This window comes from Leptonychotes weddellii, chromosome 5, assembly GCF_054177405.1.
Source record: "Leptonychotes weddellii isolate Sample4059 chromosome 5, ASM5417740v2, whole genome shotgun sequence".
NCBI classification, from domain to species: Eukaryota; Metazoa; Chordata; class Mammalia; order Carnivora; family Phocidae; genus Leptonychotes; species Leptonychotes weddellii.
In genome coordinates this window covers 49,670,771-49,696,821 of record NC_138373.1, presented here as the reverse complement: position 1 = coordinate 49,696,821, position 26,051 = coordinate 49,670,771, and the positions used below count along the sequence as shown (strand labels likewise).

The 26,051-nt window shown below is 40.7% G+C and overlaps 1 protein-coding gene across 5 annotated transcripts in view; it reads left to right on the top strand.

Annotated features, from left to right (window-relative positions):
• The window catches only part of RSU1 (Ras suppressor protein 1), a 172,560-nt gene that overhangs the window by 63,235 nt on the left and 83,274 nt on the right, over positions 1-26,051 (top strand). For all 5 annotated transcript variants that reach the window (XM_081820681.1, XM_081820679.1, XM_081820678.1 and 2 more), the window contains exon 7: positions 22,642-22,774. In XM_081820681.1, the coding sequence (XP_081676807.1) occupies positions 22,642-22,774 (133 nt within the window). The remainder of the gene's footprint in view (positions 1-22,641; positions 22,775-26,051) is intronic.

The window sequence follows — 26,051 nt, the reverse complement described above, 5'->3', positions numbered from 1 at the left end:
GCAAACAATGAATCATGGAACACTACATCAAAAACTAATGATGTATGGTGATTAACATAACACAAAAAAATAAATATGACATAATTCTCTTAATAGAAAAAAAATAAAAATAAAAACATGTCATAGACTAAGGGGCTTAAACAACAGAAATTTCTCACCATTCCAGAGGCTGGAAAGTCCAAGATCACAGTGCTGGCTGATTTGGTTTCCAATGAGACCCCTCTTCCTGGTTTGTAGAAAGACCCCTTCTTGTCATGTCTTTACGTGGCAGAGAGAGCGGTCATCTCTCTTGTGTCTCTTCTTATAAGGCCACTAATCTCCTTCATGAGGGATCTACCCTTGTGACCTAATTACTTGACAAAGGCCTCACTTCCAAATACCATCACATTGGTGGTTAGGGCTTCAGTAATAACAGGACAGTCAGTCAGCCTGTAGCAAGTGGAGATGAGAGTTCAGCTGGCCTTTAAAAAAAAAAAAAAAAAAAAAGGAATGCAATGATATATATTATTAAATTTCTTGACTTAAATACACATTTAATCTATTATTTTGCCATCATTCTAACCTCCTCCTATACCTTCCTTCATCACTAAACACAACTCCTGTCTTGCCTTTCATTTAGTTATGTATTCTGTGACTGGTTGGACAACTTTGAGCATCCCAACAATGGAACCTGCTAATGCTGTTCTTTACCATTTAGGTCGGCTGGTTTTCAGAGTTTATGAGATCATGCACTACATAAGGAAGCTGATGAAGGCTGTAGATTCTCTCTAGAAAAAAGAAAATGTGTATACATGACCATTGGACCTGGGGTTAAAAATCTGCCCTGTGCGCACTTTCTCTCTCTCTGAAAAGGGGGGCACCTGGGTGGCTCAGTTAGTTAAGTGTCTGACTCTTGATTTTGGCTCAAGGCATGATCTCAGGGTCCTAAGATCGAGCCCCATGTTAGGCTCTGTGCTCAGCGGGGAGTCTGCTGGAGATTCTCTCTCTCCCTCTGCCCCTCCCCCTGCTTGCATGCTCGCTCACTCCCGTGCTCGCTGTCTCTCAAATAAATAAATAAATAAATCTTTAAAAAATCTCTGCCCTGACGTCACCCTATCAACTTAATTACTATTAAAGGGCATGTACTTTTCATCTCTCAGTAAGAAAGATTATCACAAGAACACATGTTTCATAAGATGATGGGTGGCCAACCATATGAAAAACTAGTCACCCTTATTATCAGTCAGAGAAATGCAGGTTAAATCGTATTGCCATTTTTTTAGTATATCGGTTAACGAAGACATTAAAATAGAATAATACAGAGTGATGGTGAGGGTTTGGTGAAATGAACATTTTCATACATTGCTGTTGGAGGGTAAATTAGTGTGGTCGTCCCAGACTGTATTTTAGCTGTATGAGGCACTGGGGAATGCTCCCCATCTTTTGTTGTAGTATGTTTCTTTCTGGGGATCTGTCCTCAAGAAATAATCCAGAACTCAGTCAAAAGTTTATACAAAAAAAAAAATATATATATATATATATATATTGCAGCAGTATTTAAAGTGAAAGTTTTGAAGTCACCTTAAAGTCCAACGATAAAAGAATGGTTAAATAAACTATGGTAGAATATGGAATGTAAAATGTCATGGGAAATGCTAACAACAGCACACTGTAAGGTTGAATTTACAGTGTGATTCTGATTATAGGGTATGTTTATATAGCTACATTAAAATGAATCAAAAAGTTTTTGACTAATACCTTTGTATATTGGGACTCTAGGTTATTTCTATTTTTCTACTCTTTTTCATTCAAAATTTTTACAATGTGTTTGTGTTAGCTTTATTAACTATATCAAGTTAGCTTTCACTGCACAACTAACTGCCCCCAAACCTAGTGGATTAAAACAGAGCCATTTTATTTGCTGCCACTTTGCTTGGTCCAGACTGTCTCAGCTGGTATTTACTTGGCTTTCTCATGGATCCGGGGTCAGCAGTGGGTTGGTGATTGAGGATGGTCTCACATGTGTGGGGGCTAGGAGGCTGGCAGCCAAGCACTTGCCAAGTTTCTGCTTGGTTCACATTTGCTAATGTCCCATTGCACAAAGCAGGTCATGAGACTGAGCCCAGGATCACTGTGCAAAGGAAGTAAGGGCAGGGTCACAGAGGGGATTATAACAAAGCTGTTTTTGCAAGCCATTTTTGGCATAAACATGAAGCAAATGCCATTTTGAAAAAATTATGAGAAACCCCTGCCTAACCTGATGTCCTGACTTGACCGCCTCTGAGAGTCATAGTGTCTTTGTGTTGATGACATCACACATCTCCTTTGTATTCCTTCGTGGCCGTGATGAGTAGAGAAGAGAGCGGTGAGCACATAACTGACAGGCAGTTTTCCGCTGGTTTTCCAGCCTTTCTGTCCCCCCACCACTCCCTTCCCCAGTAGGAGTAGCCAGGGGGCTTGGGATTGGCCAATAATTTTTCTTTCTCTTTGACTGAGACTTCTACCACACACAGAAGACAACCAATAGAATAGAGCGGCATGGAGGTTAATAGGTTTAACAGAAGAATGCCTATTTCTCAGGTCTGATAGGAAGGGCGTATTTGTTTTTATACTGTTGCTAATGTTTTATAGCTTCTGTAAGAATGAAGGCATATTTTGCAAATTTTCCGTGTCAAAGTAAAAATGTAATATGTTACTCTCACTTTGTGTGACAGAGAGGTAACAATGTTCATAGACATTTTATGACTTGTCTGTTGAGGCGTTTTGAAAAAGGTGATGTTGTGAATAGCTGAAAGAGTTAATATAGTTAAGCACCCGGAATATTTTTTCCACAGTGTATTCGATTCCTTTTGGCTCTATAGCAGATCGCCATGAGTTTAGTGGCTTGAAACAATACCAATGTATTCTCTTACGGTTCTAGAGGCCAGACATCTGAAATCAATTTCACGGACACAAAATCACGGTATCAGCAGAGCTGGTTCCTTCAAAAGGCTCAATGGGAGAATCCAGTTCCTTGCCTTTTTCAGCCTCTAGTATTTGCTGCATTTTTTGGTCTGTGGTCCTCCCACTGATTGCTCCCCATCCCTCCTAGCAGGACCACTGCAATGACATCAGGCCCACCCAGGTAATCTTCCCATTTTACAATCCTTAACTTAATCACATCTGCAGAGTCCTTTTTGCCATATAAGCTGACATTCACAAGTTCCGGGGATTGGGACATGAAGATATTTGGGGTGCCATTGTTCCGTATCACACATGGTAATGGACACACGAGCTTCCTAATGCAACCACGTTTGTGCACATCATTTCTTTTTACCCTGCTTTTTGGTGGACCCACCTCCCATCCTCCAGAATCATGTAACCTGGCTGGTCTGCCTGGTTATCTATTGACTTCTGGATCCTAATTCCACTGGGATTTGAGTCTGTGTTTGATGATGGGCGTAGGTGTGTGTCTGACTTGATTTTCATTATTCATATTGAGGAGAAATGAAGTTTGTATTGCTTGCTTCACTCATTCTACATATTGGTATTATGAGTAACAATTTTTAACACAAAACTATTTTGAAATAGGAGTGTTTGATGATGTATTTTGACAACAGCCAGAGGGGGTGAGTTACGGATAACAGCTTAATATTCCAAACCTGAGGAATCAAGCAAAGATGGCATGTCCGGGCATATCACTCAGATGTCAACCACAAAAATGTCTTTAAAATAATCTCATTCAGAAGACTTGAGTCTTCCTTACTTGCAGCTTTGAAATATCAAAGTTTTTAAAGACAGGGAGTCCTAAGTTACTTTTTCAGAGATGCCAGATGGATGTTGAATTAGGTCCAGTTTTTAGTTTCTCCTCAGATAATTTTTCAAGTTTGTGGCGGTGTTTTGGATCATTATCAACATATCGAGGCGCTCTTCCTCCCCCGGTTCCCCACAGCCCCCCATGGCTCCCCACAGCCTGGCATCGGCGTGGTTGCCTTAGTACCTGTTCCTGAAGGATGTCTGCAGTGAAATTTGGTTGTTTAAATAGCACGACTTGTCATCTAAAAGTAGAAGTCATTAGCATGGCGCCGTTTGGCTAGAGGTGTCTTCAGTACTGTTTTTACATTTTTCTTATTTTATCACTTTACTGTTAATGTTTACTCATTTCACCACTGGAAATTTCAGGGCCTGGTTCACAGTATGGTTCTGGAGTGAAAAATGCAAAACGTTCTTCTAAAGAGTCTTGAAGAGCCTTAACAGTCTTGAAACTTGTGCCAAAAACAGTGGCCTGAGTTAGATGTACTGTGTCTTTTGAGAGATGTGAACTTTGAAAGTCCAGCTCTCTGACTGCCCTGCACGGTTAGTGATACTGAGATGTTTGTAGCTGTAATCCGCAGTTGAACAGCCGTCCACTGTGTTTAAGGAAAAGGATTTCTAAAATTCTTGCTAGCTTATGTTTGAACTTTAATTGGCCTTCCCGGTGATTGTGAATTGACCAGAAACACTTACTTATCCCAGAAAAGGTAGAGTTTGTTTTTGTTTAATGTAAAAACTGAGTTGGGTGCTTTGGGAGGATTCGTATCCATTTGTCTCCATTCCACTTATCTCCTCCACGTAATTATTACAAAAGATCCAGCCAGGCGTAACATCCTCGCTCTTGTCTCCCAGATGAGTTGACTCTCAAGTCACCGGCGGCTGTCAGTGCAGGGGTGAGGGTGGCAGCCTGCTCCTTCGCTGGTGGGCATCTCCGCAGACGCCGCCAACTGGCAGCTGCACTGGGATATGCAGTAATTAGTTGCTTGAAACTCCTCCCTTGTTAACTCCAGGTAAGTTATTAGAGAAAATGTCCTGGAGTTCAGAGTGTTGGTTTTGATTAACAAGAAAGCAGGTTTAGCCATTGGAATATGTCCTCTGTTTGTAAAACAGTCAGATCCTGTACAGTTCTTTCCTTGTGCGGGATCCTATGTTGTCATTAAGGCAGTGGCTCTTCCTTGAACCCCGTGGCTCACTTGGTCCAGTAGATACAGATTATAGATAATGAGGTCTGTGTTTTTAGGTACATTACATTTAGGGCCTTTTTTTTTCTTTTTGGTGGGGGGTAGGGATAGTGGGGGATAAAATGAAGGGATACCAACTAATTCAGTTTGGAAAATAATATACTGTATTGCTATTATACGGTAATTTATATTCATTATTTTAAATAAAACATTCAAAAAGATCAAAAAATTCACTCAAAATCTCAGCAACATAATTATTATGTTTCAGTGACCATCATTTGAGAGGAGTCTCTTGACATGGACAGAAGGGTATGTCAAGAGGTAGAAAGGCAACTATATAAGTAAAAAACAATATATATATTTAGTGGGGGAGGGGCATAAGGAGAGAGGGAATCTTAAGCAGACTCCACACCCAGCATGGAGCCTGAAGCGGGGCTCAGTCTCACAACTCCAAGATCATGACCTGAGCTGAAATTGAGAGTTGGGCACTTAACAGAGTGAGCCACCCACACGCCCCAAAGAACAGTGTTTTTTAAAATGTTAGATTTTATTTGTATTTAAGAGAGGAAAATCAAATGAAGAACAAACAAAAATTACGGATAACATTGAGGTGTCTCATACATAGTGGTCAATCTGTATATATAGATAGATACCAAAGTTTTATACATAAATATATGTAACCATCTTTTTAAACTATTTTTTTTTTCAAAATGGGTTGATGGCTTTTTGACTTACTGCTTAATTGGCTAGATTTAATTGTTAGGTAGTTGTTTTTCAGAGAGACTCTTTTATGTCCTGAGTTCTTGCATACTTGGGAATATCTGCCCTTTCTTATTTGAGAAGTAATTTGGGTATAAAAATACTGAGTAACCTTTTCTTTTCCTAGAACTTTTTTTTTCTTTTTTAATATTATTTTATTTATTTTTTATTTTTTAAAGATTTTATTTATTTATTTGACAGAGAGAGACACAGCGAGAGAGGGAACACAAGCAGGGGGAGTGGGAGAGGGAGAAGCAGGCTTCCCGCCAAGCAGGGAGCCCGATGCGGGGCTCGATCCCAGGACCCTGAGATCATGACCTGAGCCGAAGGCAGTTGCTTAACGACTGAGCCACCCAGGCGCCCCAACTTTTCCTAGAACTTTGTAGGCATTGTCTTTTGACGTTGAATGTTACGAGGGCAACATCAGAGGGCAGTCTGATTTTTTTCACTTACTGAGTGACTTGTTTTTTCTTTTAGGATAGCTGTAGGATTACTTATTTATTTTCTCTCTCCTTCTTTCTCCACTATATTTATTAAAGCATAACACACATAGATAAAAGTCCATAGGACATAAACTTATAGCTTAGTGAATTATCACCCTGTATAAACTCAAGCAACAGCTGCACAGGTCAAGAAATAGAAAACCCACAGCATCTCAGAAGTCCCCCTCAGGCCTCCTCCTGATCAAGTGCAAGGCCTTCCGTTCTGCCCCAAGGTAACCACGGTCTTTAGTTCCGATACTATTATTTAGTTTTGCTGTGCTTGATTTTTATATAAAGGGAACCACTCAGTATGTATTCTGGCTTCTTTCACTTGACATTGTGTTTTGAGATTCATCTGTATTGTTGCATATAGCTGGATTTCATTTGTTTTCACTGCTCTCGGGATGTGAGTTATCCAGGCATCAGTCCCATTTCTCATTTGAGCTACGTATTTGCTTAAAGCAGAATCTCTCCCACTTTTTAGACCTTGCTCCTTGGGGGCCAGCAGTGGAATCAGAGGCCCTCACAGTGTTGCTCCTCTCCCTCTTTCCTCAGGGAGTGAAGATGCTTGTTTGCACGTCACCCATCAGCTCCCTTTGGGCTGCTGGCTGTGGAGCGGGGTTTCTCTGGGATTATTCACTGCTCCCCTTGTCTTCTAGCAGACCCTCACACTGAAGTATCAGCACTTCAAACAAAAGGGTCATTTGATGGAGCTTTTAGGACTGTTACAAAAATATCTACCATGTTTGAATTCTGAGGAGCTGTATGTCCGCTACCAACGTGGATTGAAATTCAGCTACCGTTCATCATAATTCTTGATATGAGGTGGTGACATTTTACTTGTTGCACTTAAGAGCTCATTCTCTCCTCTCCGCTGATGGATTTTAAGGAAGGGGAATACAGAGAAACGCTTTCACGCCATTTAATCGGATGGCTCCTAAGTTACCGTAGATTTGAGTAAGTACGTTTAAAATCTAAGGCTGATCATGCAGATTGACCAGTCCAGGAAAACAGTGCCCCCTGTGGTGCCCTCTCCCATCCTCCCCTGGCGTTGGGCCTCCACCCTTCCGTATCCACCCTCTTGCCAACCTCTTTCCTGTCCTGCTCTAGTTAAGGCTGGTTATCTCAGAAGAGTGCTTTAACCAGTTGGGGGTAAATTATAGTAGGAGGCCAGCTTTATGTTCCTTTCCAGGTTTTTAATATCAGGGAATGGAGACTTACTGTAGGCTGCCTACAAGTAGGAGCTTAATATTATCATTCATCATCAAATAGCATCTGAGAAGGGCCATTGGAGCCTGCTCCTGTGCCTCACTGAACTGTAGTGAGGTGCTTTTTGTTCTGCTGTGTGTAATTTGGTACCAACATGGCAGCCCCCTGAAGACAGAGCCATAACTTTTACAAAGGAGCAGCACTTCTTTGACAGATGTACGGAGTTTAAAGATTTAAAGCATCAGCAACATCTTTGAGGAAGTGTTTTTTTCTAAAGGGTGAAAAAATACTGGATATTGTATAATCAAAGAGAAATTTAACCTTCACGTCTGATTGCATCCTTCTCTTTCTGATACACCAAATGGTACCCATAGTTAGAAATGTCAGTAAGAGTAATGAAATCAGATTGCCACACGCTTGACTCCCTCAGCTCAAATTATGTCAATTAATAGAAATAAGCTACATAATATTTTACATAAATATATAGTGGTTTGAATTATATACAAGTAGTATGCTCTTCAGAAAGCTTGATTTTTTTTTTTTTTTCCCCCTGACCTCTGTCTTCTGGAGTATCATCTGTTTGGCCCTGCTGTAAATGTTAGATGGGCCTGTGTCTTGAAGATGCTTAACTTTATTTTTTTTTTTGAAGATTTTATTTATTTGCCAGAGAGAGAGAGCGAGAGGAGGAACACAGGCAGGCAGAGGGAGAAGCAGGCTCCCCGCTGAGCAGGGAGCCCGATGTGCGACTCGATCCCAGGACCCTGGGATCATGACCTGAGCCGAAGGCAGACATTTAACTGACTGAGCCACCAATTGCGCTCCTTGGAGTAATTTATTTTTGGTATGGTAGACTTAAGAGAAACTCCAGTACAGGAGAAAATGTTTAGCAAGAAGCAAAGAGGGTTTTCTTCCAAACCTGAATTAACTGTGAAATTCATAGGACTTTTTCATTCCCGAAATGTTCTCATTGGTGTCCTACATACTGTTATGTATCGTGAAATCAAGATCATCTATGCAGTTCAGCTACTGTCTGTACTCGGTGAATCTGTGCATTTCTGTTTTCTATTTGATTTTTATTTAGTATTTATATTTGTAGATGTATTTCTGAAGTATATATATTTATTTGCTGTCTAGAATATTTTATGTCTGTGTTTTATACCACAGCCGAGGTTACGTGCTGTTTTAGGCAGAGTCGACCATTTTGCGCCGACCCCAGCACACTTCAGAGAGTGTTTGCCGTTGTCACTGTCATTTTTTCTTGGAAAGGGAAGACAGAGGGAGGAGGAAAAATGGGCAAGAATAAGCAAACGGTCCTTTCTGACAACCTAGCGTGGCATGTAAGGAGCAGACCTTGGCGTGAATCTCATTGCCGCCATTTGCTAGCTCCGTGGCCTTCAGGAAGTGACAGAATCCTCTCCAAACCTCATTTTCCTTAACTGGGAGGCCTCTTCTCCGTTTTCAGGTGCCTTTGAGATCATGTACAGAGGACATCTGGGCTAGTCAGTGGTACATAAATACACAAAGCATTTTCCTCATTTTCAGATTATTTGTTTATCACTTATGCCGTACATTGTTTTCTGTGTTGGGGTGACATGGAATTGTGTGCGCTGAAGAGTAAAATAGTGACGACAGTCCGCCGATCGGACACACCTTTGAGAGCTTGCTGCAGTGCTGTTAGTCTTTCTCCTCCGCTCCCCTGCTGTCTTTCCGTGCCCAGCTCACTGACCTCGCCAGTGTCCGTCACTTCCGTCAAACGGGGCAGCAGAGGGGTCACAATCTGTGGTGGGGCTGGGGTGAGGTGTAGATAAACAAGTGTGTAGCTGCCTTTAAGACTTTGTTCCAAGTCCTGTGAAAGGCACCCTTCCAGGGACCAACCTCTCATCCCACTTGAGAAGTACATCACCGTCCCGGAGAAGACACCAGGAGAAGAAAAACGTGTAAGACAAAATTCCCATCCTCTTTAATAGGGAGGGACGCGGAAATGGAAACATTTTGGTCACAGTTCCACTGTGGTGTTACACGCAGGGAGTACAGACTCAGCCGCTGCTGCTACGAGCACGTCCAGGCGCCACGCAGAGCAAGACCGTTCCTAACTGCTTCTGGGTCCATGGAAGGCACAGTGGAGTTGGAGAAACAGACCAAAGGGAAAACACCAAGCAAACAAAATTATAAAATATAATAAGTACTGCAACAGAAATAGTCTCTGTGGTAGACAGAGATCACGGGGATCAAATTTCTGTGGAGATGTGCAGGCAGACTTGTGTGAAGAGGTGACGTTGAATGGGTTACGTTCTGTCAGGAGGCACAGGGGAGAAGGCACGTAGGTAGGTGTAGAAGCAGAAGGCCATGCCACGTTTGGTCGTGGTCGTCCCAAGTAAGTCCCACATTGTTGATGCAAGGTGAGTCGACATCCTGTGAAGGATTTTGCACGATAGCATTTTTAAAGAACAGGTTTTTTAAAATGGCCGCCACCATTCTGACCACTGTGCAGAGCCTACTTTGTTTATCCTAGACTTGAGCATTTTACTATTTTAAATTTGCATTACTGAATACAGGGACCTGGCTCTTGGTGAGGCCATAGGACACTGTTTGTTTATATCTGCTGATGTCAAATTAACTACCAAGCAAAAATTTTTCCCTTGTGAACATCTCTTTTAGATCTCCAGGTTGTGAAGATTAAATAAAATAATAAATGCAAATAGTGTATAAAAGGTCGCATATAGATAACTTACTACTTAAGGTTGTCATTTTGTGTTTAAACAACTCTTGTCATTGAGAACACACAAATTCTATTTCTCTTTTTTTTCTGATAACCATTTTTATGATGATAATGGTTAAGGAGGATCAGGATAGTCTGACATTTGATGGTAGCAAGCTGGAGTTTTGAGATTGACCACACTGTGTAAACCAGTAATAGTCAGAAAACTCGTTTCAAGGTGCCAAGGCCTGGAGTCAAGCCAGGACTTGGCTAATGTGAGCTCTGTTTTTTTTTTTTTTTTGGTAAATAAATTGAGTCTCTGAAGCACCTTCACACATTGAAAACAATTTTATATTTGTGTTTGTTGATTTTTTTTTTCCCTTGAGTAGAGTATCATAGTACTTTCCTTTTTTATTGTTAACTGTGGCAGTATTTCATATTTTTAACCCAAGACAGTTGGCTTTCCAAAAATACTGGAAACAAATTCATGATGCAATCATCCTCACCCAAATCCCAAGTTGTGGTGGATCTCTGTTTTCTCTCTGTTATTTATAGTTAATACTTTCTTCATATGTTAGGAATGGTAAATTGTCTAAGTAGATCCTGGGGAAGCGGGGTAGACTTTTTTTTTTTTTTTTACCTTGAATTGTGGTTATTTTGCTTTCGTGTTTCTTAAGCCTTATTGTTAAATTTTTTAAACATATTCATTAGCTTCTATCTTTGGCCTCTGCTTGACTCTAGATTAGCACCAGACAGTAAGGTCCTCTTGTTTTTATTAGTTTGGGATATTTATTTGCCTTATATCACTTATACTGAAAGAAAGTATATAGTTATCTGTAAAAGTAGAAACTTACCCCAACTCTATGGTTTTTCTGCTATAGGATGTAGTTTTTGCTTTTATTTTATTTCTCAAGTCCTGGGGTAGGGTGAGTGTGTAGGTGGGTGTCCACATGCATGTGCATATTTACACACATGGAAACCCTGCTTTAAAGATAGTTGTGGTTTTCTTTCCATTGCTTCTTGGTTCTGAGCTATTATTGTTAAACTTGAAAATAAGCAGAAGTTCATCAAAACTCATTAAAATGGGCTGTTAGTACATTACCTAAAGAACATTTGGCGTTTCTTTTAGTGTAATTTTGAATTCACTGGAAATTAAGTTACAATTGTTGCAGTTTTTCTTGTAGATTTAGCATTTGTGTCACTCACAGTTCCTAATTAGTACATACTTTATATGACATAATATCTGCACTCTTACCATCTCCAGCCTCTGCAGAGAGCGTAACACATGGCACCAAAGTAATAAAAATGTAAGCTCTAGAGTGAGGAGCAAAGCCGAAACAAGCCATTTTTACATAGAACTTAAGTTTAGGTTCTGTGTAGTAGGTTGATCCCTTACTTAACCTTTAATAAAGTTGGATTCAAGGGTATTTATATATAAATAAAAAAATAAAATTAATTTCATTTCATCCTTCCATATGAACCAAGTACCTGGTAATATATTACAATGACATTTAAACTTTAGTATTAGTACTATTGGCTGAAAAATTGCCATACTTTTTTTTGTTTTTTTTTAAAAAAGCAACTGTTTTTGAGGTTAGCCATTAAAAAGACAAGTTGTTGCCATTTGAGAGGGTTGTTAAAATTATTATTATTAAGAAGATGGGATCATGGGACACCTGGGTGACTCAGTAGGTTAAGCCTCTGCCTTTGCCTCAGGTCATGATCCCGGGGTCCTGGGATCGAGTCCCATATCAGGCTCCCTGCTCGGCGGGGAGCCTGCTTCTCCCTCTGCCTGCCGCTCCCCCTGCTTGTGTTCTTTCTATCTCTCTGGCAAATAAATAAATAAAATCTTTAAAAAAAAAAAAAAAGATGGGATCATATTCACACTGATTGGATCAGTTTGTATTTGTTTGGCCTTTTAGCTCCTATAAAGTTATCTGAGAAGTCATTTCCTCTTTTCACATAATTTGGAAAATAAAATCCTATAGAAATCTAGATATGCTTAAGACTCGATCCCCAAAGACCCTCACACCCTCCAAACTTCCCTTAATGGGCTCTGGAGTTGTACTTACATCTAACTCTTGATCAGGTTCTAAATAATGTTACAGTTAGAATATGTGTAACCCATGCAACCTCAAAGTACCATTTCAGATGTTGGTTGAAAAGGGTTGGTTAGGGGAGTGTGTGTCTGTATTAATGCCACCTGTTAAAAGTACTCTGTCCTGTTAATGAAAGTGTATCAACCTAATGCATTACTCTTCCAGGGTGTTTTCATATAAGAAGAGAATACCTGGCGGCAACTAGACTTTCAACCCTTAAGATAATGTTTCTGATGATAGAATTCTGGACCCACAAGGGAGTTAAGGGGGAGTATTTCTGCGTATGCCTTCCCGGGGCTCTTTAAACCTTGTCAAGTTACTGACTATTCCAACACTACCTCACTCAATACCTTTTCGCAGTAGGAGGAGATGCTCCTATCTGCAAGACCCAGATATATTGGCCTTTGAATCCCAGCTTTGCCTTGTACTAGTCGGATGACCTTAACCTCCCTGAATGTTAGTGGTTGCTTTTTTTTTTTTAGTATTTTATTTATCCGAGAGAGAGAGAGAGAGAGAGAGAGAGAGAGAGAGATCATGAGCAGGGGGGAGGGGTAGAGGGAGAAGCAGACTCCCCGCTGAGCAGGGAACCCAATGCAGGACTCCATCCCAGGACCCTGGGATCATGACCTGAGCCAAAGGCAGTCGCTTAACTGATTGAGCTACCCAGGCACCCAAGTGGTCACTTTTTTAAAATGAAATGATAATACTTTACATGCTAGATTGTAGTGACTGCTTAGAGAAATGTGTGCAAAGTTCAAAGGTCTAGAAGCGACGTCTGGTACATCTGGTACGTGGTACGTGCTAGGCAAATAATAGCGATTATAATTACGACGACAAAGATTATGATAATGGTAAGCATTCATTGATTTGTGGGGCTTATTTTGACATCTTCAGTAGAACTAGTAATAATATGTAAAAGTTCAACAGATTTCAATACTCAAGATTTAATTTTTTTTGCTTTCTTTAAAATTTAAAAAACCTTCTATCAACGTAGTGTTTCAGTAATTCTGTACATTACTCAGTGTTCACCCTGATGCTTGTACTCTTAATCCATTTCACCTATTTCACACATCCCCCACCCACCTCCCCTCCGGTAACCATCTGTTTGTTCTCTATGGTTAAAAGTTGGCTTTTTGGTTGGTCTCTGTTTTTCTTTGTTCGTTTGTTTCTTAAATTCCACATATGAGTGAAATCATGGTATTTGTCTTTCTCTGACTGACTTACTTAGCATAATCCTCTCTGGCTCCATCCATGTTGGTATAAATGGCAAGATTTCATTCTTTTTTATGTATTTATATATATTTATCCATTTTTATACACACACACACATCTACGCCACATCTTTTTTATCCATTCATCTGTTGGTGGACACTTGGACTACTTCTGTATCTTGGCTATTAAAAATAATGCTGCAGTAAACATAAGGGTGCATCTGTCTTTTGACTTAGGGTTTTAGTATTCTTAGGTAAATACCCAGTACTGTGATTACGGGATCATAGCATAGTTCTATTTTTAACTTCTTAAGGAACCTCCATACTGTTTTCCTCTGTGGCTGCACCAGTTTGCATTCCCACCAACAGTGCATGAGGGTTCCTCTTTCTCCACATCCTTGCCAACAACCTGTCATTTCTTGTGTCTCCCAAGTCTTACTAAATCAAAAATTCTGTAAGTTTTAACAAGGCCTCCAGGAAATTTTGATGCACACTCAAGTTTGAGAACCACTGCTTTAGAAAATCTGAGAAACACAGAAAAGCATAACTTTCTTGATCCTCCCATTCAGAAATGACCACTGTTAGGATTCTGGGTGTATTTCCCTCCTGTCTTGTCTCTATTCTTGTGTGTACCTACTTAGCTGTATTTTTTTCTAGTCTTTTTCCTATGTATACATGTAGATACTTATGCTTTTTAAAAACATGCCATACTATGAGTTTTATAGCCTATTGTGTTCATCTCAATATTAAGTCGTGACCGTTGTCCCATGTCATTAAATTTTATTTGAAAACATTTTTAATCATATGGCTACATAATAAGAGTGCTTATAATTTATTAACCAACTCCTTAGACATTTGAGCTGTTTCCAGATGTTGAGGAGGAACATAAGCAACACTGAATTGAAAATTTGTATTCATAAATCATTGGGACTATCTGTGATCATTTCCTTAGCGTAAATTTATTACTAGGATGCAATTACTGGGTCAAAGAGTATGAACATTTTTATAGCTCCTACTGTATATTGCCAAATCACCTTTCTTTAAAGAGGTGCCATTTTGTCCCCAGACCAGCCATGTCGGGAAGTGTCTAATCCTTGAACCTTGGCCAACCCTGGGGATTACAGTCCTTTTGAATATGTACCAGTTTGATAGAAGGATGCTTACGAACTGCAAGTGAACAGGATATAATCTGCCGTCCTCTAGTCTTTGCATTCCCTTACACTTTGGTGTTCAAAAGCATGAATGGGAGGGGTGCCTGGGTGGCTCAGTCGGTTGAGCGTCTGCCTTCTGCTCAGGTCATGATCTCAGGGTCCTGGGATCGAGCCCTACATTGGGTTCTGCTCAGCGGGGAGTCTGCTTCTCCCTCTCACCCTCTTTCTGTGCTTTCTCTCTCTCTCTCAAATAAATAAAATCCTTAACAAAAAACAAAAAACAGCGTGGACGGGAGATACCACCTTGGATTTTGTCTCTTACATGTTAAGGGTGTTAATTTCTAAAGTTTACTTTCCTTAAACAGTCTGCCCCTTACTTCTTAAAGACGTCATACGTTTCATTGAAAGGGAGTTGTAGCTCTTCTAAAGGTGTGCTCTGGAGCAAAAGCAAGTGGGCCCCGTGAATGTGATGGTGAGCCCCATGTACCCTGGGCTTTAGGGAGTAGCTAGGGACTAGAGGGCCTTTAAGGAAGAGAACAACAAATTGTTTCTGTCTGTAGTATCACAAATCCATTACATAATGATATTATTAATATTAAATCTTGCTAGTGAGGGAATTGTTGAAGGAACCTGAGATAGAATGTTGAGTAAATGCTAAACTGGCAGAAAAAATGCTTTAAAATCAGTACCGTGGCCATTCTGTATACGTTTCTCTTGCACAGCTCTAGTGAAGGCTGGTTTGTGATACTTTTATCAATCCTATAAAAAGTCACAATACTGAAACTTAATCTTTTGAACATACATTTATTTTAGTTTATATTGCATTAATCAGTGACTTCTCCTGGAGTCTCCAGGGGGACTGAGGCTCCCTTGGTGTTCACATTTCCCGCTTCCCACGTGGTCAGAAGGGTGTCCTGAACCAGGAAACTTGAGAGGCTGAGGTGGAGAGAACAGTGAATGTCCCAGGGCACTCTGGGAACTGACATCAGGAGGGTGCCTCAGACCGCGGCCATGTAGGGATCTTTCAGTCTTGCAGGAAAAGAAATCAGTGGCCCTAAAGTTGATCTTACCCTCCTTTTTGATCCCAGACCTTTGAGAAGCTTATGAACAGGGGCCCCTTCCTCCTAAGAGGGTCACCGTGTAAATAATACTGACTTACTGTGCATTCAGTTTGGGGAGGTTATAAATTCCTTGAGCAAACCTATTTTAGGCAAATTGTTTTGAAGTGTACATTTTCACTCCTTTGCGGATTTCACTTAAAATAATAATGAGAAGAATATTTTATACTTATGTAGTGACTTCCAGTTTACAGAACCATTTTATACACTTTTTGCCTGCTGTCCAGGGGCCTGTCAATTGGTACTATTATCCCCACAGGGCAGCCGAGGAAACCGAAGCTCAGGGAAAAAAAAGTTGATGAAATGTTACTTGGGATCAGGAGCCTGGTCTTCTGGCCACATCTCCTGGGCTTTGTCTACACTTGATAGCATTACATAATAAAAGGGAAATCTGGCAAGCAAAAACGAGATTACCTCCCACATTTGAAAGAATGATTGGGAAATCCTATGTGACCAGCAGGTTGAAAACATGAATTATTTATTTAACATTCAGAGAAGGAGACTCGCAAGATTGATGCGATTATGGTGGCGTGCATTGGGGTTACCTCTGCTCTGTCGGTGAGTACTCATATTTACGAGCGACCGAGGGCCCCTTGTTTCCATCTGACCCTGGAGCATAGATATCCAATGGCCAAGAGCATCAGAGGGAAACCTGTGTAAAATGCTATTTTTCTTCATTGGTGAAAAGGGCTTCTGAACCCTTTTACACAGGCAAACACATAAATCAGATGCCACTTTTGTTCAAGCCCCTTGGCAGGGTATTGTTTTTATTCTTTTTTTATTTTTTATTTAAATTGTACTCTTCCCCTGACTAGATTGGAAGAGCAACCGTTTGTTGAAGTATGTATCATAAAGCAGCAGTGCGTTGGGTGTATTAAATGAACAGAATGCCTATTTTAAAAATGTGTTGCCGGAAAGGCTAAGCAGACAATTGCCAGGATGACAGGATGGCCTCGAATTCCCCACAGAATACATTTGACAGCTGTCATGAGACATCCCAGCTTACTCTGATTGCATTGATGATGCGCAGAAAGGGAAACAGCTTCAGACCTAGATGCTCAATCCGGTTAGGGCTTCATAGACCATCATCTATAAAGCTTGGTGTTCACTGCAGTAGGACGATGCTCTTTTAAATAAGATACGCTCCTTGGCGCTAATTAATGAGCCTCACGTATTTTGTATTTGTTTTTGGCATTTCCTTTCAGCGCACTTTGTTCTTTTTTAATTATAAAAATCATCCCTACTTGTAAGCACATGGAATTCTTGATAGAGAAAATGAATAGTTTACCCTTTGTTCTGCTGGTTCAAATCCCTGTCCTGCCTTAACTTTTACCCCTCTTTGAGGAAACCCACATTAACAATTTGATGTCTGTGTCTTCTTTGTTTTCTTTTTTACATAAACAATTACTCATGCACATATATGGGATTTTTTTTTCAAAAAATAAGTCATAGCAAACTTAGAATACTCTTAATTTTTTTTTTAATTACACTGTAGACCTCTTTCTATACATCAATGCATGCAAAAAAATCTATTCCACTCATGGAATAACTGTCAGGCTGGAACATACATTATTCTGCTGCACCTGCTGGTGAACATTCTGCTTGTTTCCAGTGTTTTATTACTACAAACATTTACAATGTCAGCATTATTTTATGATCCTTATGACCATTTTTTTCCACCCAGTGAAGTGTTTTGCTAAGGAAGTGAAAAAGCAGGAAACTTCCATCTTCCGTTTGTTAACTGTAATCATGTACTTCTGTAATTAGCGGTGTAATATGTAGTAATAAGAATTACAGAGATTTATGTGTAGAATATCTCTTTATGTATGGAGCGGTCTTAAACGTAGCTTTTATTTTGTGTTGGAGTCATTTGTGGTTCGCTTCTGTGTGTGCATTCACTGAAGAGCAGAGGTGATCTTTCAGCTGTCATAATATCCCATCTGGACCCCTTCCACAGCAAATCACTTACCTGCGTTTGGGCAGATCTAGTACACTAATGACAGACTACCCAATCAGCCATGGTTTGCTAGTTTTACCTTGTTAGACCATGGCCTTAGATTTCTGCGAGCGAGCACCTGGCTTCGAGAGTGCCTTAATTTAAAAAGCACTCTGGTATTTTGGAATTATGAAGGGAGGGAATGCTGCTTTAATGACGTGAAAAATTTGCCCATATACTCTGGATTGCTTAATATATGATAAATAATGTTTACTGGCCACATGTTTCAGGATTTGGAGTACTCCGGAAGAATTCTTAACAGGGTGATTATGAAAATAACCAATTTCCATAAGCGAAAATGACCATGCTTATTAATGGGGCCACAATTGCCTATTGCATTCGATCCCATTTATAACCAGCAAGGAGACCGATTGTTCTGCATGATTTAGCGTTTACAAAATTACGGGCGCACAGCAAAGCTCACTGTACTAGAGGCTCCGGCAAGAAGCATATGTGGTCCCCTTGCAGGTAATAAAATGGAAAATCCAATTTGCGACTGCAGAATACGGCTCTGAGTGATATATGATCTTCATAGCAGCATCGGTCAGGGGGTCACCACTAATCACGGTGCTGGTGGCTTCCCCTGTGGCCTGGGCCTTCCCACTGAAGAGGGAGCGGAGTGAATCTATGTCTGGGAGCCAGCCAGCATGTCTGTAGATGCACCACTTTCTAGCTTATTAGATCCTCTTTGTCACAGCGCTTAATCCTGCTGCCTGATCCTTGTTAGAACACCGCCAGCGCGCTGCTCAGGCTTCTAATAAAGGAGCTGGCTGAGGGCGCCTGACTAGACGCACCGAAGCGTGCAGTGCGCGGCAGTGAGGGGGATTGCATCCTGACTGACAGCCGGGTGAGGTGCTTCCTGCATGTTATTACTTCAGAGGGAACCCACCTCACACAGCTGACAGATGAGCTTTGCCGAGGCGAGGGTAACTTGTTGCTCCGCCAGTATGAGATGGGTGTCATCTTTTCACACAGTATCATGGCCCAGCTTTACTCTAATTATATTAACCCCCTTCTGAAATTGCTGCCCTCCGGGCCGGCGCGCCGTGAGGTAAGGAAGCGGGGGCCAGAGAGCGGGCTGGGAGGATTACAGCTGCACCGAGGTGAGGAATGTGTTCGCCGCCGCAGCTGATGACACGAAGTTGAAAAACAAAATAAGCACCGTCCTCCTCACGCCAAGCCTGGTTATCGCTCTGAAGAGTCCGTGCCCGGCTGGGCGCGTGCCATTTCCAGCTCCGTCGCCTGCAAGAGTGGCCGGCTCTAAGGTCGGCTGTGGACGCTAAGCATGGTTTTCAGGGTTCTTTGTTACAAAGAAAGCACAGCTTCGACCGCAAAGCTGTCGTTCTGGGGGCGCGGGGGCGGTTTGTCTCCCTGGGGAACCTGAATTGCTCTTTTCTAGTGACCTCCCAGTCCCGGTAGCCCTGGGAGGACCTGGGCACCTGATTCAGTAGAGTCGTTCCATACTAAAATAAACACATGGGGGTGGGGGAGGGTAACCCAGGCCCCCACCCCCTCCAGCTAGAATGCACAGATGAGTGTGAAGGGGGAGAAACGGAAATGCTCGTGAGGATCTGTCTCATGATCCTTTGTGTGTACCCCGACTCTCACACTCCTTTTCCCCAAAGGGTATGTGTCTAGCCCACATCCAGTGTCTCCTGCGAGCTCCACTTAGCAGACGTCATTAGCAGTCCCCTCTGTCTCTTCTGTCTCCATTGACAGCACTTAAATAGAGACATTGCTAGGGACTGACAGATCTCCGGGGGGTTAGAGGCTTCAGCCAAAAGGGCCCAGAGAACACGGCTGACCTTTCTTGGCATTATTCGCCTAGCTCTGTCTTCCATGTGTGGCAGTCAGGGAGCATGGAACTTTAGTACGTGATTTTCACTAAAAAGGCTGCTGGCTTCGCGAGAGGCTGTTAATAAGTTAACAAGAGGCCATGTACATTCCCAAGTGGGTATGTAGGTTGTAGGTGGTAGAAAGCAGGCTCATCTTTCCCACAGAAATAATGTACCTGGACCTCAGGTTCAAAGCTGATCCATTAAAATTTGCTTTGCTCATAGTATACCTGTACTTCTGCATTCTTGGGGCAACCCTTGGACCTTGGTGGAAGGGAACTTGTGATACAGCCCAGGAAGGAAGAGAGTCCTCTTTCTCTCACTGTCCATGGACGTCGTCCCTGAGCAAATTTAGAATAACTGAGGATTGCCTGGCGGGAGAAGGGGGGGTGGTCCTTCCTAGAGCCTGTCCCTGGTCCACGGTGCTCTCACACTGACCCAGCGCCCTGAAAATACAGCATGGTGAGAAGTGCTCTGGGCTCCTACTTCCCTCCCTCCTCCCCCCAACTCTTCTTCCACAAACTAAAGAATAGTATCCCTGTGATCCTAGTTGAGTTAATTCGTGGTAACATATGAATGATGGGGAGTCCTGGATGTTCATCAGATCAAATTATACCCATTAGAAATTCAGACTCTATTTCTCAGTAGGATAAACAATTTTGGGGAACAGGGAGGAATGATCTTTAGGTCAGAGTAGCCACTAACAAGTAGATCCTTTGCTTAGGAATTGCTTTGCCTCCTTATGCAATTCATGCTTTTCATGACTTCTCTTCCTTCTTTGCTTAGCCACTTTGGAATACATATATTTTTTTCCAAATGTCTCTGTTAGTTTTGTTTTTTCATGGTTGATTTCATGCTGATGTTGGTGGGCAGGCCTTAGAGACAGGAAGATATGTAAATGCAGCTTGTTTATTAGGTGAATGTTTTAAGAGAGGTGTTCATCTTCTAGTGCCTCCGCCCCCAACTTCTTAGTGACTTGCTACACCATGGTTACTGATGTCTGGCTTGTGGGCCCTTCCCTCGATGACCATGCTTCTTAAGAACTGTGGGCAACCTATTCACTGTGTATTTAACACAGGACACTTAAGAAATACAGAATTTTTTTTTAAAGTAATTTTTACATGGAAAACTTTTTTTCAGACATTATGTTCATTTTTAGGAAAAGTGGAAATTGAAGAAAAAAGTAATAAGAGAATGATACAGAAGAGTGGACAAGGACGTAGAGTGTAGCAAACGAGATCCTAAAAGAAGAATTAACAGAGGAATTGAAAGGAGAGATCAGTTTTATTCTTGGAAAGCTAAAAGCCCTCCCCAAGTGAAGATAAAAACAAACAAATAGCCCATTGCCTAAAAGGTCACACCGAAGTAAGATACCCAGCTCAGCAGGGAATTTGTGCAGCTCTGGGATTTTCATTTGCCCTAGGCAGTTTTCTGACTCATGGTTTAGAGAATAAAGCCCATTAATTTACCAAATGATTTAATATCTGACTAATGATGTTTAACCATTAAGATGAGGAAATTGACAATATTGGTAATCTTGGAGAGAAATTTATCTGCTTATTTTTGTACTTAACACCAGCAGAGTCTAAAAAGCTTTGGAAAGATCATGATGAATTACTCACTGGTAATATTTGGTAATATCAGTTTTCTTTAAAAGCATTTTATTAAATTGTATTCACTTTTATATTGGTCTTCTGTTGTTTTGTTTTTTTTTTTCTGAATAGTTACAGGTTCATCTAACAAAAAGAAGACAGATTGAAACTCTCAATTCTTTTGTTTTAAGAAGAAATATCACATCATCTTCCCAGTAAAAATGTTTGTTCATTTCTAAAGCCCAGATCAGCAAGGAAATTATGTGCTTCATGGTATACTTGCATCCCAGAATGTGTCCTCCTTATTTTGAGTTATCAGTTATGACAAAATCGGCAAGTAGAGTTTCAAAAGAGGACAAACATGGTACTTTGGATGTGTTTTGGGAAGAATGGTTGCTGGGTGTCTATGTTTACGTAGCCTTGGCTGCCTGTAGACTGGGGGTCTGAAAATGGACTTCCTCAATAGGGCTTATAGGGAAAGACCTTTGGTGAGCCTCCTGCCAGGTAAACTGCATACATCTCTGCTCCATAACTGTGCTGTTCCCGTCTCTTGCATAGGGCAAGCGTGTGATGGAAAGCTCTTTCACACATATCCTTTTCCATTTTTGAGTATACCAAACAAACAAAAAAAGGCAACTGATTACTAACAGATGATACTCGGGTGGGTGGCGCTTACTGGGTTTTTTATGCTGCCTTCCTTAACTCATCCTTGGTTGATCTAGGACATGTAACCTGATAGCTTCCCCAGACATTCTAGAAAAATATGAAATTTGGAATCAGAGCCTTGGGTTCAAATCCCCATTCTTAAGTTTTCTCATCTTGGACATAGTACTTAATTTTGCCATGTTTCCATTTCTTCACCTATGAAGTGATGTCAATGACTGACCTTAGGGATTGCTGGAGAATCAAATGAAGAAATGCTTTTTAAAGGTAATCGGTCACCTGATAAGGACAATGCAGATATGAATTTCTAGCATGACCATGTTAATGAGATTCATTTGGTGCTGATTCTGTGATGTGCTTATGGTACCTGAGGAATGCAGTAATAATTTTACCTGGGCAGCGTTCTTCCTTCACTCATGTTCTACTTTGATGAATAGTGGTGTTGATTGGATTGGGTTTAGATCAGATTTGACAAGTGGTGATGTACATTGTCAAGTAGAATTTCAGGAGGTTCTGATAGGGTCGTTTCTTTCGATCTTGGATAGGTCGTTTTCTTCTCTGTAACAAATACCTAGAAAAATAAAGCATATGCTGCATTTGCAAGAATGCCTTCCAATTTCACTTCCTTTCTGCCTCGTTCCCCACTGCCTTTCTCCCTCCCTCTCTCCCTTCCTAATTTCTTGGGCCAGGGTACTAGGACTAAACATTGCTTTCATATCATTGAGAACTTGAAGTAACACAATTTTTAAAAATCAATTCAAATGATCCAAGAGATCCTTGGGGTTGTGCCGTGGTTACTGGGCAGGACTTCTTAGACCTGATTTTGTGTTGGATGAAATGAACGTCACCTTTTCCTCTTTCCTTCCATCGTTTCAGGAAACTTGGATTTAACTGGTCAGAAGCAAGTGTTCAAAGCAGAGAACAATCCCTGGGTTACCCCAATTGCTGACCAATTCCAGCTTGGCGTGTCCCATGTTTTTGAATATATCCGTTCTGAGACGTACAAATAGTAAGTAGACTGTGATTCTCTAAAATAGTAGACTGTCGTTTTATAGTATTTGTAATTACACCACTTTTAAAAACTATGATATGACATTGTCATATTGGTGGCAGTTAGCTTATAGTATTTTTAAATGTTTTATTAATAACATGTAGTAATTGTCTCTTTCTTTATAGATGATTTTTAATTGACGTTTTCAAAGGGGATTTGTACCAAATTTGTTAAAAAAATTTTTTTAAGGTATTAGTTGAATATTAAAGGCACTAACAAAATTCACCAGACACATTAAGATCAGCACATACTTTTTTCTCCTTTGACTGCAAAAAATAACAAATGTTATGAAACAAAATTGTTAAGCGGTTTATTTATAGAATCAGGAGAGACAACTAGGAAAGCATCATTCTGTTCTTCAGAAGCTCTTACACTAGCAAGATGATAATCTCTCTAAGAGAAAAAGAAAAGGCAGAAAAAGAGGAGGAGGAATCAGCTAGCTTAAGTCACAGCATCAGAATCCCTCAAGTCCTTGCCCTGGGTCAAGGGCAGCTTGTGAGGAGCCAGGCCTCCAAACCTAACCGTCCCCACCTGTTTCTTCCTCATTGTGTCAGGGTCGGTAGGAATTCTTCCACGCCCTACTTGCTCTGTTGTTGTTATATCTTCTGACATTATTTTCCCCTCATCCCACCCCCAAATTGAAGTGATCGTTCTTTCCTCTGCTTTCATGATTCTTAATGCTGAAATCTGGTCTCCTCTACTTCTAAGCAAATATAGAAGAGACTTGAAAAAAAACCCATAGTCCAGTTTAATCTGATTTTGTGTGCAGCCCCAACCTTTGAGAAGTTAACATCCCAGCTAGTTGAGAAGAGCTAGAGGATCATTAAGGGTCACATGCAGTTAGGAGCTTGCATTTTTGGTATCAGAACAATGCCCCCCCCTCCTGCCCCCCAACACAGGCCTCGCTGAATCTATACTGGGGCAATGGGTCAGGATTAACCAACAGGGCAGAATCCCTGCCTATACATGGTGGGCTGTAGTTCTGGAGCCCCCTTCCTGTATACCCTTGTATACGGAACTTGTTATAGTCCTGTTTTCATCGGGCAGAATCCCAGAGAGGATGAGCTGTGAAGAATAATGGTGTTAAAACCAAATAGACTAGAATTGCTGACATGATAGCATATCCTCATCTATGAAAGCAGCTTAAAGTATGGTTTAGATTTCTTTTAAGATAATACTGTGACATTTGCAGTATATCTTAAGCCTTACCTATAAGAGTAAAATGAGAGAAATATAAGATGTGTTTTATTGTTTCATGAGCCACATAGTTATGCGCAATTATATATATAGTTTCCTTAAATATGAATATAGCTCAGCCTTGGAAATTAGCTCATTATGAAAATGTGTGAAAATATAATTGCAGATTAGCAGCTTATTGTTCATTTTGTTCCTCTTAAATTGTTAATCATTGCTATCATCCATTTTAGATGGATGTCTGATTTTTTATTGGTAAGTGGCAGTCTCTGTAGATCTTGGTTTGTAGGTTATCTTTTTTGAAAATCCTTGTATACATTTTAACATGCAGAAAAATCTACAAGCAAGCTTTTTTTGAGTGAGAACTGGGAAAAATACTCTTTTTTATTCTGGCTAACAATCTTTTGTTTTACCATCCATTAATTTATAATGTATAGTGTTTTAGAATACATTGCCTATAAAAGCACTTCTAATTTTAATTTCATTTTAAAAGATTAAGTTGTGAATTTATGGGTACTGTATTACCTCAGAGACATTATTAGTCATTATTACAACTAATCACCATTATACACTATTTATGATATATTATAAACTATTTCTGGTTATTTGAACATGGTTAGGATTTCGGATGAATGAGGTTCACTGCCTTCATTGAGTTAATTGTTCAGTTATTCGAAAGGAAGTATACAGCATGACATTTTAATCAGTAACATGTTTGTTGTCTATATAGCCCTCTCTCTCTTATCAGCATCCTAGTTTTGAGGATCAGAGTAATCTAAGCAATTTGCCTACCAGCTTGCTTTTTGATTTCCTCATGGAGAATGATACTATCTTTTACACAGTGAAATGAACATTCAAAAGCTTAAGTAAGCATAGGAGAGTTGTTAACCCCTTTTAGGGGGACAGGTTAGTACCCCGTTCACTGCTTTTAGAGGAGTCTTCGTGAGCCTCTGTGGGGAGGATACACTTGATGTGACCTCCTCAAGGGCAGGACCCCTTGGTGAATTCCCTCGGAGTTCTCCTCTTCTCTCCTCCTTGGGAAAGAGAAGAGTGTTGGCCGTGCTCTATTTCAGCTTTCTGTCCTTCACCCATCCTCCCGTAGTAGCTGGGCTCACTCCATTACCAAACATACTAGCCAAACACGTGGACTATTAACTAGGTAAGACACTAAGTCAGACTCTTAATCTTATTCTTTTTAAAAAAAATACTTATACAGAAATGCCACCATTATGTTTCACTGAGTTTTAACATGTAAGGTTCTCTTTTATGTGAATAGCTGTATATTGCTATAGCCTCATGTAACTAGAACCCGACTTAATTCTTTAATTTTTTTAAGTAGCCACTTCCTAATCAGAGGACTTGTAGCATAAAGCTGTGCATATGATGACTTTTGAGGAGGCAGTTTATTCATTACATGCCCATTTTTCCAAAAAAAGCCAGTTTCACATTCAGCACCTCCATCTTAGGCATTCTGTTCTAAAAGCTGCAGTTTATACTCTTCGCTTCCTTACGTCTTTTTCTATAAGCCACGTATACCCCTTCCAATAACAAATCCTTTTTTTTAATATATTGATCTTCAGACTACCAAGAAAGCATATTTTAATTTTACTTTGGCACTTAAATTGCTGATGATGATCCTTCCCTTTTTTTCCAATTTTCTAACCAATTGACTTGTTACCTAAGCGAGATCAGTAAAGAACTTACTGGCATGTTTCCTTTCCATCCACGTCCGTGGTTGACTTTCACAGCGACCTTCCTGTTCCAAGCACATCCTCAGAGGCCTTCTGAGTCTAGAGCAGCGACAGGCAGAGGAGATAGATGATCCGACTTCCAGGCTGTCATGGACTCCAAGAGGGGACGTGGACATTTGAAACAAAGCAGTGAAATCAGTGTGCAGGAAGAATGAAAATGCTCTGAGATGATTTAACGTGGTGAAGATAGGAACTTGTGCACTTGAGCAGGGAGGAGCCGTGGGTAGGTGTGGCCAGGAGCGTGTCGAGGTGTCGTTTTCAGGAGCTTGTTCTGTTGAGTACACTTTGGG